This window comes from Oncorhynchus clarkii, chromosome 7 (genome assembly GCF_045791955.1).
Source record: "Oncorhynchus clarkii lewisi isolate Uvic-CL-2024 chromosome 7, UVic_Ocla_1.0, whole genome shotgun sequence".
In the NCBI taxonomy this organism is placed as follows: Eukaryota; Metazoa; Chordata; class Actinopteri; order Salmoniformes; family Salmonidae; genus Oncorhynchus; species Oncorhynchus clarkii.
The window spans coordinates 87,538,888-87,553,583 of record NC_092153.1 but is presented as its reverse complement, the minus strand read 5'-3'; the positions used below and the strand labels follow the sequence as shown (position 1 = coordinate 87,553,583).

Below are 14,696 nucleotides of genomic sequence, written 5' to 3'. Positions count from 1 at the left end.
TTCCATGGCCGCAGCCACACACACAAGGCTAAGATCACCATACGCAATACCAAGCGCTAGCTGGAGTGGTGTAAAGCTCGCCGCCATTGGACTCTGGAGAGATGAATCACGCTTCACCATTTGGCAGTCCGACAGACGAATTTGGGTTTGGCAGATGCCGGGTGAACGCTACCTGCCCCAATGCATAGTGTCAACTGTAAAGTTTGATGGAGGAGGAAAATTGGTCTCGTGCTGTTTTTCATGGTTCGGGTTAGTCCCCTTAGTTCCAGTGAAGGGAAATATTAACTCTACAGCATACAATGACAATCTAGACAATTCTGTTCTTCCAACTTTGTGGCAACAGTTTGGGGAAGGCCCTTTCATGTTTCAGCGTGGCAATGACACCGTGCAAAAAGCGAGGTCCATTCAGAAGTGGTTTGTCAAGATTGATGTGCAAGAACTTGACTGGCTTGCACAGAGCCTTGACCTCAAACACATCGAATACCTTTGGAAAGGATTGGAAAGCTGACTGCGAGCCAGGCCTAATCACCAAACATCAGTGCCTGACCTCACTAATGTTTTTGTGGCTGAATGGAAGCAAGTCCCCGCAGCAATGTTCCAACATCTAGTGGAAAGTCTTCCCAGAAGAGTGGAGGCTGTTATAAACTCAGCAAAAACAGAAATGTCCCTATTTCAGGACCTGGTCTTTCAAAGATAATTCATTAAAATCCAAATAACTTCACAGCTCTTCATTGTAAATGGTTTAAACACTATTTCCCATTTTTGTTCAATGAACCATAAACAACTAATGAACATGCACCTGTGGAACGGTCGTTAAGACACTAACAGCTTACAGACGGTAGGCAATTAAGGTCACAGTTCTGAAAACTTAGGACACTAAAGAGGCCGTTCTACTGACTGAAAAACACCAAAATAAAGATGCCCAGGGTCCCTGCTCATCTGCGTGAACGTGCCTTAGGCATGCTGCAAGGAGGCATGAGGATTGCAGATGTCCGTACTGTGAGATGCCTAAGACAGCACTACAGGAAGACAGGATGAACAGCTGATCATCCTCGCAGTGGTAGACCACGTGTACCAACACCTGCACAGGATCGGTACATCCGAAACATCACACCTAGGGGCAGGTACAGGTTGGCAACAACAACTGCCCGAGTTACACCAGAAATGCACAATCTCTCCATCAGTGCTCAGACTGTCCGCAATAGGCTGAGAGAGGCTGGACTGAGGGCTTGTAGGCCTGTTGTAAGACAGGTCCTCACCAGACATCACCGGCAACAACGTCACCTATAGGCACAAACCCACCGTCGTTGGACCAGACAGGACTGGCAAAAAGTGCTATTCACTGACAAGTCAGTATTGTCGAAGGAATGAGCGTTACACCGAGGCCTCTACTCTGGAGCGGGATCAACTTGGAGGTGGAGGGTCCGTCATGGTCTGGTGTCACAGCATCATCGGACTGAGCTTGTTGTCATTGCAGGCAATCTCAAAGCTGTTCGTTACAGGGCAGACATCCCCCTCTCTCAGGTGGTACCCTTCCTGTAGGCTCATCCTGACATGACCCTCCAGCATGACAATGCCACCAGCTATACTGCTCGTTCTGTGCTTGATTTCATGCAAGACAGGAATGTCAGTATTCTGCCATGGCCAGCGAAGAGCCCGGATCTCAATCCCATTGAGCACGTCTGGGACCTGTTGGATCAGAGGGTGAGGGCTTGGGCCATTCCCCCCAGAAATGTTCGGGAACCTGCAGGTGCCTTGGTGGAAGAGTGGGGTAACATCTCACAGCAAGAACTGGCAAATCTAGTGCAGTCCATGAGGAGATATACTGCAGTACCTAATGCTGGTGGCCACACCAGATACTGACTGTTACTTTTGATTTGACACCCTTTGTTCAGGGACACATTTTTCCATTCCTGTTAGTCACATGTCTGTGGAACTTGTTCAGTTTATGTCTCAGTTGTTGAATCTTGTCATGTTCATACAAATATTTACACGTGTTATTAAGTTTGCTGAAAATAAACGCAGTTGACAGTGAGAGGACGTTTTTTTTTGTTGCTGAGTTTAGCAGCAAAGGGGGGATCAACTCCATATTAATGCTCATGACTTTGGAATGAGATGTTTGACCAGCAGGTGTCCACATACACTACATGACCAAAAGTATCATCCTTACTACAAAGCTGTAGGTCTGTATTATAGGTTTTGGTTTTTGTATTTATGTTTTGAATTTGGACATTAGCACATATAGCTTGTTAGCACATAGGGCGCACCGAGTGGTGTCACGAGTCAATGTGTTACACCTTTGCTGGTTGCCATCTCGTTAGTCAGTGTGTTTCACCTGTACTGGCCCAGGTGATATTTAAGAGTGTCTGGCCCAGTGCTCCAGTTGTCTTGAGCGATGTAGAGGGTTAACAACTTCAGTTGGCGCTCCCTATTTTATTTCTAGAAAAGCATTGCTTTGTCTGATCTGTGCTGTTTTAGTTCTGCACCACCATTTTGGTTTGCTTCCTGTCTAAGTTTGGAGTGGGTTTTTCTTTTGTTTGCCTCTCAATGGGCACTCATGGTGGGTGTCTTTAAGGTTCTAGTTGTTGTTGCAAGTCAACTTTAAGTGGACTCCCCCATGACTGTCTTTCAGAACCCCTCCTAAAACTCCACCTGTTGTTTGTTGGTCAATGACTTTTAGTTCCCTCTTCTGTTTGAGCGCCATTTTGTTTTCTCTTGCTGGGGAATGTATGTCTGCCTAGTGGCCACTAGGTTTTTTGTTGTTGTCAGTGACCACTAGAACCAGTCTCATGGAGGGGTGGGGGTCACAGGAGAGACAGAAGGGAAGATAGCACGGAAGGGAGAGAGCCGTCTACAGTAAAACACTGGTGCATCTCTAGTACGCTACCACAGCACTACACTAAATAGGTACTACGGAGCAACTGAGATTTGGAGATGAACTGAGAATAAAAGCACAGTGACTCCTGATAAGTCTGGCCAACCCATTACCACAGACAGACTACTATAGCAGTAGGTTGGGATTTGATTCCCAAACAAAAACCAGAAAAGTAAAGGTTAAGAGATTGAACATGTCAGAAGGGCTTAGGCTGCGGAGTTGAGGAACTGAAGTGTGATGTAGACAGAGGGCAGTAGTTCAGCTAACCGTTTCAGGTCATGTGTCTAGTGTGCAGTGAGAGCAAGTGATGTGTCTAGTGTGCAGAGAGAAACAGGCTGTTGTGTCTAGTGTGCAGAGAGAACAGGCGATGTGAGCAGAGAGAACAGGTGATGTGTGCAGAGAGAACAGGTGATGTGTGCAGAGAGAACAGGTGATGTGTCTAGTTTGCAGAGAGGGCAGGTGATGTGTGCAGAGAGAACAGGTGATGTGTACAGAGAGAACAGATGATGTGTGCAGAGAGAACAGGTGATGTGTCTAGTGTGCAGAGAGAGCAGGTGATGTGTGCAGAGAGAGCAGGTGATGTGTGCAGAGAGAACAGGTGATGTGTGCAGAGAGAACAGGTGATGTGTGCAGAGAGAACAGGTGATGTGTCTAGTGTGCAGAGAACGGGCGATGTGGGCAGAGAGAACGGGCGATGTGAGCAGAGAGAACGGGCGATGTGTGCAGAGAGAACGGGCGATGTGGACAGAGAGAACAGGCGACGTGGGCAGAGAGAAAGGGGGACGTGGGCAGAGAGAAAGGGGGACGTGGGCAGAGAGAACGGGTGACGTGGGCAGAGAGAACGGGCGACGTGGGCAGAGAGAACGGGCGACGTGGGCAGAGAGAACGGGCGACGTGGGCAGAGAGAACGGGCGACGTGTGCAGAGAGAACAGATGATGTGTGCAGAGAGAACAGGTGATGTGTCTAGTGTGCAGAGAGAGCAGGTGATGTGTGCAGAGAGAACAGGTGATGTGTGCAGAGAGAACAGGTGATGTGTGCAGAGAGAACAGGTGATGTGAGCAGAGAGAACAGGTGACGTGTACAGAGAGAACAGGTGATGTGTACAGAGAGAACAGGTGATGTGTCTAGTGTGCAGAGAGAACAGGTGATTTGTCTAGTGTGCAGAGAGAACGGGTGATGTGTGCAGAGAGAACGGGCGATGTGGGCAGAGAGAACGGGCGATGTGGGCAGAGAGAACGGGCGATGTGGGCAGAGAGAACGGGCGATGTGGGCAGAGAGAACGGGCGATGTGGGCAGAGAGAACGGGCGATGTGTGCAGAGAGAACGGGTGATGTGTGCAGAGAGAACGGGTGATGTGTGCAGAGAGAACGGGCGATGTGGGCAGAGAGAACAGGTGATGTGTCTAGTGTGCAGAGAGAGCAGGTGATGTGTGCAGAGAGAACGGGTGATGTGTCTAGTGTGCAGAGAGAGCAGGTGATGTGTGCAGAGAGAACGGGTGATGTGTGCAGAGAGAACGGGTGATGTGTGCAGAGAGAACGGGCGATGTGGGCAGAGAGAACGGGCGATGTGGGCAGAGAGAACGGGCGATGTGGGCAGAGAGAACGGGCGATGTGTGCAGAGAGAACGGGCGATGTGTGCAGAGAGAACGGGCGATGTGGACAGAGAGAACAGGTGATGTGTGCAGAGAGAACAGGTGATGTGTGCAGAGAGAACAGGTGATGTGTGCAGAGAGAACAGGTGATGTGTGTGTAGTGGCAACTTTCTAAAGGCTTTATCTGGATTAACAATAGAACATTAAGTAATGTTCCTGCTAACAGGCTGAGTACATTAGTCAACACTAGTCCGTTAGTCCATCTGTCTCTAGTCCACACTGAGACCCTAGTTGCACACAGAGACACCATGTTAAACTGAGACTCGGACTGTGCTTCAACTAACCATTCACCTATAGTACAGCCACTACTGGCCCAGAGGAGGTGATCTGCTCTTCATTTCATAACTGAGTAATCACATCTAGTGAAGTGAGTATCATACCAGCAGCTACTGCCTAGAGAGGAGACTACAGAGCTCTACTTAATGTCACAGGGCACTACACTACACATACTAGTGACATCGGATACATCTGAAATGGCACACTTTTCCCTTATAGTAATGCACTACCTTTGGTCCAATGAGGGGAATAGGGTGCCATTTTGAATGTAGCAACACGAGGCAGGCTGGTGACCTCTAACCCCTCACCTGCATCTGAGAGGTCTCGTAGCGAGCTGCTGAGGGCACTCCTCTTTAGCCCCTCCCCCATGGCGTAGTTGTCATCAAGGCTCCCTCGACCCAATTGGCCGTTCCCAGAGTCCTTCTTCAGCCCCGAGCTCTGTGATAGACTGGGAAGGACCACGGCCTTCTGCTTCTCTAGCTCCGCTAGAAGGGTACGCAGAGTCAGGTTAGATTACAGCTCTGGGACCTGTCAGTCAGCCTTGAGCTCTGTGATGGGACGGACCACGCCCTTATGCTTCTCCAGCTCCATTACAGTGATATAATCAAAGGAGCTTCTGAATCAAGTAACGTTAATTTATATAATCTAATGAGCTCCTGAATCAATTAACGTTAATTTATATAATCTAATTAACTTCTGAAGCAATTAACGCTAATTTATATAATCTAATTAACTTCTGAATCAAGTAACGCTAATTTATATAATCTGATTAACTTCTGAATCAATTAACGTTAATGTATATAATCAAATTAACTTCTGAATCAATTAACGTTAATTTATATAATCAAAGGAGCTTCTGAATCAATTAACGTTAACGTATATAATCTAATTAACTTCTGAATCAAGTAGCGTAAATTTATATAATCTAATGAGCACCTGAATCAATTAACGTTAATTTATATAATCTAATTAACTTCTGAATCAATTAACGCTAACTTGTATAATCTAATTAACTTCTTGGTATTTCTTAGGATCCCCATTAGCCGCTGCATAAGCTTCTGCTACTCTTCCTGGGTCCACATGAAACATGATAAAATACATAGTACAGAACATTATTAGCCAAGGACTGAAATACATACATTTAAAATGTCACAAAGCCTACAAATCAGTACATACACACAATATCTAGGTCTAATACATAGTAGAGTGCAAATTACAATACAACATACATAAAATGTCTGTGTCTCTTCACATTCCCATTTGTGCAGTAAGGTGTTCTTTTATCTGGTTTTATTTCCAGCTTGAGTTTCCTGGGTTGGCAGAGATGTCCATGTAGTCATGGCTCTATTTAAAACAATGGGTTTCCCACAAATAATTAAACAGCAGCAGTAAAATAACTAGCGAGGCTATATACAGGGGGTACTGGTACAGAGTCAATGTGCGGGGGTACCGGTTAGTCGAGGTAATTTGTACACGTAGGTAGAGTTAAAGTGACTATGCATTGATAATAACAGAGAGTAGCAGCAGGGTAGAATGGGGGGGCAATGCAAATAGTCTGGGTAGTCATTTGATTAGCTGTTCAGGAGTCTTATGGCTTGAGGGTAGAAGCTGTTCAGGAGTCTTATGGCTTGAGGGTAGAAGCTGTTCAGGAGTCTTATGGCTTGAGGGTAGAAGCTGTTCAGGAGTCTAATGGCTTGGGGGTAGAAGCTGTTCAGCAGTCTGATGGCTTGGGGGGTAGAAGCTGTTCATCAGTCTGATGGCTTGGGGGTAGAAGCTGTTCAGGAGTCTTATGGCTTGGGGGTAGAAGCTGTTCAGCAGTCTTATGGCTTGGAGGTAGAAGCTGTTCAGCAGTCTAATGGCTTGGGGGTAGAAGCTGTTCAGCAGTCTAATGGCTTGGGGGTAGAAGCTGTTCAGGAGTCTTATGGCTTGTGGGTAGAAGCTGTTCAGGAGTCTTATGGCTTGGGGGTAGAAGCTGTTCAGCAGTCTGATGGCTTGGGGGTAGAAGCTGTTCAGCAGTCTGATGGCTTGGGGGTAGAAGCTCTTCAGGAGTCTTATTGCTTGGGGGTAGAAGGTACTTCTTTAAGGGTTTGGCTAAGCCAGTCTTGAGGTTTAGTTCAAATCATATCAAATTTCATTGATCACATACAGTGGCTTGCGAAAGTATTCACCCTGCTTGGCATTTTTCCTATTTTGTTGCCTTACAACCTGGAATTAAAATGAATTTTTTGGGGGTTTGTATCATTTGATTTACACAACATGCCTACCACTTTGAAGATGCAAAATATTTTTTATTGTGAAACAAACGAGAAATAAGACAAAAAACACTGAAAACTTGAGTGTGCATTACGATTCCCCCTCTACAAAGTCAATATTTTGTAGAGCCACCATTTGCAGCAATTACAGCTGCAAGTTTTGGAGTATGTCTCTATAAGCTTGGCACATCTAGCCACTGGGATTTTTGACCAATCTTCAAGGCAAAACTGTGTGTATGTAATAACATAAAAAACGCTAATAATGCAAGCAATAACACACACAAAAAACTAAATACTGCAAAGTTGCTTAGGAGCTAGAAGCAGAGCTGTCATGTCTGTCGGCGCCATGTTACTTATTTATTTTCAGCAGTCTTGAGGTTCAAACCTAGGTATTTCCACTACTCACACTCTATGCGGTATTTCTCCATCTCCTGGACCTCGGCAATGGATTCTCTCAGGTCGTCAGTGAACTTCTTCCTGTCCTGAGGGTTGGGAGCGTTGAAGTTGATTAAAAGCTTGACATCCGCTCGGGGAACCGCCGAAGTTAACCGCACACCGTTAGGATAGTCTAGGAGGGATGACATCACAAGAAAAATAACATTCAACCCGAAAGTAGGTTGCATTACCAGAGGGCTTAATAATAGTTTCAGCTTCATAGGGCAGCACCAGAGGGTTTAATAATAGTTTCAGCTTCATAGGGCAGCACCAGAGGGCTTAATAATAGTTTCAGCTTCATAGGGCAGCACCAGAGGGTTTAATAATAGTTTCAGCTTCATAGGGCAGCACCAGAGGGTTTAATAATAGTTTCAGCTTCATAGGGCAGCACCAGAGGGTTTCATAATAGTTGCAGCTTCATAGGGCAGCACCAGAGGGTTTAATAATAGTTTCAGCTTCATAGGGCAGCACCAGAGGGTTTAACAATAGTTTCAGCTTCATAGGGCAGCACCAGAGGTTTAATAATAGTTTCAGCTTCATAGGGCAGCACCGGAGGGTTTAATAATAGTTTCAGCTTCATAGGGCAGCACCAGAGGGTTTAACAATAGTTTCAGCTTCATAGGGCAGCACCAGAGGTTTAATAATAGTTTCAGCTTCATAGGGCAGCACCGGAGGGTTTAATAATAGTTTCAGCTTCATAGGGCAGCACCAGAGGGTTTAACAATAGTTTCAGCTTCATAGGGCAGCACCAGAGGGTTTAATAATAGTTTCAGCTTCATAGGGCAGCACCAGAGGGTTTAATAATAGTTTCAGCTTCATAGGGCAGCACCAGAGGGTTTCATAATAGTTTCAGCTTCATAGGGCAGCACCAGAGGGTTTAACAATAGTTGCAGCTTCATAGGGCAGCACCAGAGGGTTTAATAATAGTTTCAGCTTCATAGGGCAGCACCAGAGGGTTTAACAATAGTTTCAGCTTCATAGGGCAGCACCAGAGGTTTAATAATAGTTTCAGCTTCATAGGGCAGCACCGGAGGGTTTAATAATAGTTTCAGCTTCATAGGGCAGCACCAGAGGGTTTAACAATAGTTTCAGCTTCATAGGGCAGCACCAGAGGGTTTAATAATAGTTTCAGCTTCATAGGGCAGCACCAGAGGGTTTAACAATAGTTTCAGCTTCATAGGGCAGCACCAGAGGGTTTAATAATAGTTTCAGCTTCATAGGGCATCACCAGAGGGTTTAATAATAGTTTCAGCTTCATAGGGCAGCACCAGAGGGTTTAACAATAGTTTCAGCTTCATAGGGCAGCACCAGAGGTTTAATAATAGTTTCAGCTTCATAGGGCAGCACCAGAGGTTTAACAATAGTTTCAGCTTCATAGGGCAGCACCGGAGGGTTTAATAATAGTTTCAGCTTCATAGGGCAGCACCAGAGGGTTTAACAATAGTTTCAGCTTCATAGGGCAGCACCAGAGGGTTTAATAATAGTTTCAGCTTCATAGGGCAGCACCAGAGGGTTTAATAATAGTTTCAGCTTCATAGGGCAGCACCAGAGGGTTTAACAATAGTTTCAGCTTCATAGGGCAGCACCAGAGGTTTAATAATAGTTTCAGCTTCATAGGGCAGCACCAGAGGTTTAACAATAGTTTCAGCTTCATAGGGCAGCACCAGAGGGTTTAACAATAGTTTCAGCTTCATAGGGCAGCACCAGAGGGTTTAATAATAGTTTCAGCTTCATAGGGCAGCACCAGAGGGTTTAATAATAGTTTCAGCTTCATAGGGCAGCACCAGAGGGTTTCATAATAGTTTCAGCTTCATAGGGCAGCACCAGAGGGTTTAACAATAGTTGCAGCTTCATAGGGCAGCACCAGAGGGTTTAATAATAGTTTCAGCTTCATAGGGCAGCACCAGAGGGTTTAACAATAGTTTCAGCTTCATAGGGCAGCACCAGAGGTTTAATAATAGTTTCAGCTTCATAGGGCAGCACCGGAGGGTTTAATAATAGTTTCAGCTTCATAGGGCAGCACCAGAGGGTTTAACAATAGTTTCAGCTTCATAGGGCAGCACCAGAGGGTTTAATAATAGTTTCAGCTTCATAGGGCAGCACCAGAGGGTTTAATAATAGTTTCAGCTTCATAGGGCAGCACCAGAGGGTTTAACAATAGTTTCAGCTTCATAGGGCAGCACCAGAGGTTTAATAATAGTTTCAGCTTCATAGGGCAGCACCAGAGGGTTTAACAATAGTTTCAGCTTCATAGGGCAGCACCAGAGGGTTTAATAATAGTTTCAGCTTCATAGGGCAGCACCAGAGGGTTTCATAATAGTTTCAGCTTCATAGGGCAGCACCAGAGGTTTAATAATAGTTTCAGCTTCATAGGGCAGCACCAGAGGTTTAACAATAGTTTCAGCTTCATAGGGCAGCACCGGAGGGTTTAATAATAGTTTCAGCTTCATAGGGCAGCACCAGAGGGTTTAACAATAGTTTCAGCTTCATAGGGCAGCACCAGAGGGTTTAATAATAGTTTCAGCTTCATAGGGCAGCACCAGAGGGTTTAATAATAGTTTCAGCTTCATAGGGCAGCACCAGAGGGTTTAACAATAGTTTCAGCTTCATAGGGCAGCACCAGAGGTTTAATAATAGTTTCAGCTTCATAGGGCAGCACCAGAGGTTTAACAATAGTTTCAGCTTCATAGGGCAGCACCAGAGGGTTTAACAATAGTTTCAGCTTCATAGGGCAGCACCAGAGGGTTTAATAATAGTTTCAGCTTCATAGGGCAGCACCAGAGGGTTTAATAATAGTTTCAGCTTCATAGGGCAGCACCAGAGGGTTTCATAATAGTTTCAGCTTCATAGGGCAGCACCAGAGGGTTTAACAATAGTTGCAGCTTCATAGGGCAGCACCAGAGGGTTTAATAATAGTTTCAGCTTCATAGGGCAGCACCAGAGGGTTTAACAATAGTTTCAGCTTCATAGGGCAGCACCAGAGGTTTAATAATAGTTTCAGCTTCATAGGGCAGCACCGGAGGGTTTAATAATAGTTTCAGCTTCATATGGCAGCACCAGAGGGTTTAACAATAGTTTCAGCTTCATAGGGCAGCACCAGAGGGTTTAATAATAGTTTCAGCTTCATAGGGCAGCACCAGAGGGTTTAATAATAGTTTCAGCTTCATAGGGCAGCACCAGAGGGTTTAACAATAGTTTCAGCTTCATAGGGCAGCACCAGAGGTTTAATAATAGTTTCAGCTTCATAGGGCAGCACCAGAGGGTTTAACAATAGTTTCAGCTTCATAGGGCAGCACCAGAGGGTTTAATAATAGTTTCAGCTTCATAGGGCAGCACCAGAGGGTTTCATAATAGTTTCAGCTTCATAGGGCAGCACCAGAGGTTTAATAATAGTTTCCCAGACACAGATTAAGCCTGGTCCTGGACTTAAAATCATGCTCAATATAGAATATTAATTGAAAGCAGTCTGAATCTGTACTTAGGACCACCGCCCAGAGGCACACAGAAACATCACAGCAGTAGATACTTACACTGGTTCTCAAACAGCAGCACCTGCATCCCATGAAGGGAGAATGACTGTCTGAAGCTGTATGTCACACAGTTCTTCTTCTTCTGGAAGATCTTTGTCACCTAGTTGGGGAAAAAACACACAGGGACATTCAGGACTTGGTCATAAACAGACTAATGTTCCCTCTGTACATCAGAAACAACAATGTGAACACGCTGTGTGTCCAAAGGACCAGGATTGAAGAGTTTCTCCTGGGTGAGAATGTACTAGAGAAATAACTAGAGCCAGACAGAGTTCAGTTCTACAGTACATACCACCACCAGGTCATTGAAGAGGAAGATCTCTCTCTGGTGCAGACCCAGTTTCTGAGGCTTGTTGGGGTCTGGAACCTCAAACAATCTGCAGTAACACACCAGCCTGCGGTGTGGCAGGGACAGAACACAGCCTAGACCATGGTGCAGAGAACCAATCTGCATTTGGGGGGTGGTAAGAAAGAGAGAGAGATCAAGTCATTCTTTGTGAACCTCAAACAACCTGCAGTAACACACCAGCCTGCGGTGTGGCAGGGACAGAACACAGCCTAGACCATGGTGCAGAGAGCCAATCTGCATTTGGGGGGCAAACAGCTGGAGGCAGTTTGAGCTAAAAAAAAATAATATATATATATATATATTTTTTTTTTTCTCCGTGGTATCCAATTGTTTAGTAGCTACTATCTCGTCTCATCGCTACAACTCCCGTACGTGCTCGGGAGAGACAAAGGTTGAAAGTCCTCCGATACACAACCCAACCAAGCCGCACTGCTTCTTAACACAGCGCATCCAACCCGGAAGCCAGCCGCACCAATGTGTCGGAGGAAACACTGTGCACCAATGTGTCGGAGGAAACACTGTGCACACTGCGCCCGGCCCGCCACAGGAGTCGCTGGTGCGCGATGAGACAAGGATATCCGGCCAAACCCTCCCTAACCCGGACGATGCTAGGCCAATTGTGTGTCGCCCCACGGATCTCCCGGTCCCGGCAGAGCCTGGGCGCGAACCCAGAGTCTCTGGTGGCACAGCTGGCGCTGCAGTACAGCACCCTTAACCACTGCGCCAACCGGGAGGCCCAGGAGCTAAATTTTTATGGAATTGTCTGCCGATCCATGTGAGAGTCTCTCACTCCCCCTACCGTCACGCCACACTGGTTGACTCGACGTCTGAATGCTCGGCTATGAACTGACATTTACTCTTGAGGTGCTGACCTGTTGCACCCTCTATAACCACTGTGGTTATTATTTGCCCCTGCTGGTCATCTATAAACGTTTGAACATCTTGAAGGATGATCTGGCCTTAAGGCTTGTTCCTCTCTAGGTTTCTTCCTAGGTTCCTGCTTTTCTAGGGAGTTTTTCCTAAATACCATCTTTCTGCATTGCTTGCTCTTTGGGGATTTAGGCTGGGTTTCTGTATAGCACATTGTGACAACTACTGATAGAAAAAGGGCTTTATAAATACATTGGATTGAGTTGGTAAGTCATAGGGAGTAGAATAGTTGGTCACCGCCGATGCCTTGTCTGGATTTATTTCCATCCCTTTTCTTAGATAATATGTCCAAGGAACTTCAGCTGAGTCTTCAGGAAATGGCATTTCTTCATGTTCAATGTCAAGTTGACATAATGGAGTTTGCTGAAAACAGCATTGAGGTTAGCCACATGCTGCTGCTTGTTGGGGGAGTAGACTATGATGTCACCTATGTAGACAAAACAGTTGACAAAAGTTGACACCTCGCAGTTCCCCAAGAACTCTCCATCATTCTCTGAAAGGTCGCTCCAGCATGGTTAAGTCCAAAAAGACTGTATCGCGGTATTTTCTTTGTTCTTCTCATCCATCTCAATTTGCCAGTAGCCAGACTGCAGAGTGTTAAACCAAGTAGCACCATACAAGGACTATAGGATGTCATGCATTGGGTATTGGGTAAGCGTTGAGAGGTTTCGTGGCGGTCAAGCCTCTTAAATCAGCATAAAACCGATAGGCGCCATCACCCTTTAACATTTTCTCCACATTTTCTCATGATCTCTTTCTTAAATGGGTGAAAGCAGATAGGGCGTGGACCTAACCGGCTGTCATCTGAGGGAAGTATGGCATGCATGGACACACCCAATAGGGCCTGGACCCAACCAGCTGTCACCTGAGGAGCGTATGGTATGCCTGGTCACACCCTATAGGGCCCCCTACTGACCTATCCCACCTTACTAGTACAGACTTTTCCCCCCTGCTAGTACTAACTTTCCCCCCTGCTAGTACTGACTTTTCCCCCCTGCTAGTACTGACTTTTCCCCCTGCTAGCACTGACTTTTCCCCCTTGCTAGCACTGACTTTTCCCCCTTGCTAGTACTGACTTTTCCCCTTTGCTAGTACTGACTTTTCCCCCCTGCTAGTACTGACTTTTCCCCCCTGCTAGTACTGACTTTTCCCCCCTGCTAGTACTGACATTTCCCCCTTGCTAGTACTGACTTTTCCCCCCTGCTAGTACTGACTTTTCCCCCCTGCTAGTACTGACTTTTCCCCCCTTGCTAGTACTGACTTTTCCCCCTTGCTAGTACTGACTTTTCCCCCTTGCTAGTACTGACTTTTCCCCCTTGCTAGTACTGACTTTTCCCCCTTGCTAGTACTGACTTTTCCCCCTTGCTAGTACTGACTTTTCCCCCTTGCTAGTACTGACTTTTCCCCCTTGCTAGTACTGACTTTCCCCCCCTGCTAGTACTGACTTTTCCCCTTGCTAGTACTGATTTTTCATTTTGCTAGTACTGACTCTTCCCCCTGCTAGTACTGACTTTTCCCCCTTGCTAGTACTGACTCTTCCCCCTGCTAGTACTGACTTTTCCCCCCTGCTAGTACTGACTTTCCCCCCCTGCTAATATTGAGTTTCCCCCCTGCTAGCACTGACTTTTCCCCTATTAGTACTGAGTTTCCCCTCTGCTAGCACTGAGTTTCCCCCCTGCTAGTACTGACTTTTCCCCCCTGCTAGCACTGACTTTTCACCTATTAGTACTGAGTTTCCCCCCTGCTAGTACTGACTTTTCCCCCCTGCTAGTACTGAGTGTTCCCCCCTGCTAGCACCGAGTTTCCCCCCTGCTAGCATCGAGTTTCCCCCCTGCTAGTACTGACTTTTCCCCCCTGCTAGTACTGACTTTTCCCCCCGGCTAGTACTGACTTTTCCCCTATTAGTACTGAGTTTCCCCCCCAGCTAGTACTGACTTTTTCCCCCTGCTAGTACTGACTTTTCCCCCCTGCTAGTACTGAGTGTTCCCCCCTGCTAGCACCGAGTTTCCCCCATGCTAGCACCGAGTTTCCCCCATGCTAGCACCGAGTTTCCCCCATGCTAGCACCGAGTTTCCCCCCTGCTAGCACCGAGTTTCCCCCCTGCTAGTACTGACTTTTCCCCCTGCTAGTACTGACTTTTCCCCCCTAATATTACCGACTTTCCCCCCTGCTAGCACTGACTTTTCCCCTATTAGTACTGAGTTTCCCCTCTGCTAGCACTGAGTTTCCCCCTGCTAGTACTGACTTTTCCCCCCTGCTAGCACCGAGTTTCCCCCCTGCTAGCATCGAGTTTCCCCCTTGCTAGTACTGACTTTTCCCCCTGCTAGTACTGACTTTTCCCCCCTGCTAGTACTGACTTTCCCCCCCTGCTAGTACTGACTTTTCCCCCTGCTAGTA

General features: G+C 46.4%; 1 protein-coding gene across 1 annotated transcript in view; it reads right to left on the bottom strand.

Moving 5' to 3' along the window:
- The window catches only part of LOC139414501 (IQ motif and SEC7 domain-containing protein 1-like), a 54,657-nt gene that overhangs the window by 13,730 nt on the left and 26,231 nt on the right, over positions 1–14,696 (bottom strand). Inside the window, exons 7-10 of the mRNA XM_071162411.1 lie at positions 11,313–11,468; positions 11,021–11,120; positions 7,462–7,623; positions 5,112–5,288 (exon numbers count right to left, since the gene is read on the bottom strand). Of these exons, the coding sequence (XP_071018512.1) occupies positions 5,112–5,288; positions 7,462–7,623; positions 11,021–11,120; positions 11,313–11,468 (595 nt within the window). The remainder of the gene's footprint in view (positions 1–5,111; positions 5,289–7,461; positions 7,624–11,020; positions 11,121–11,312; positions 11,469–14,696) is intronic.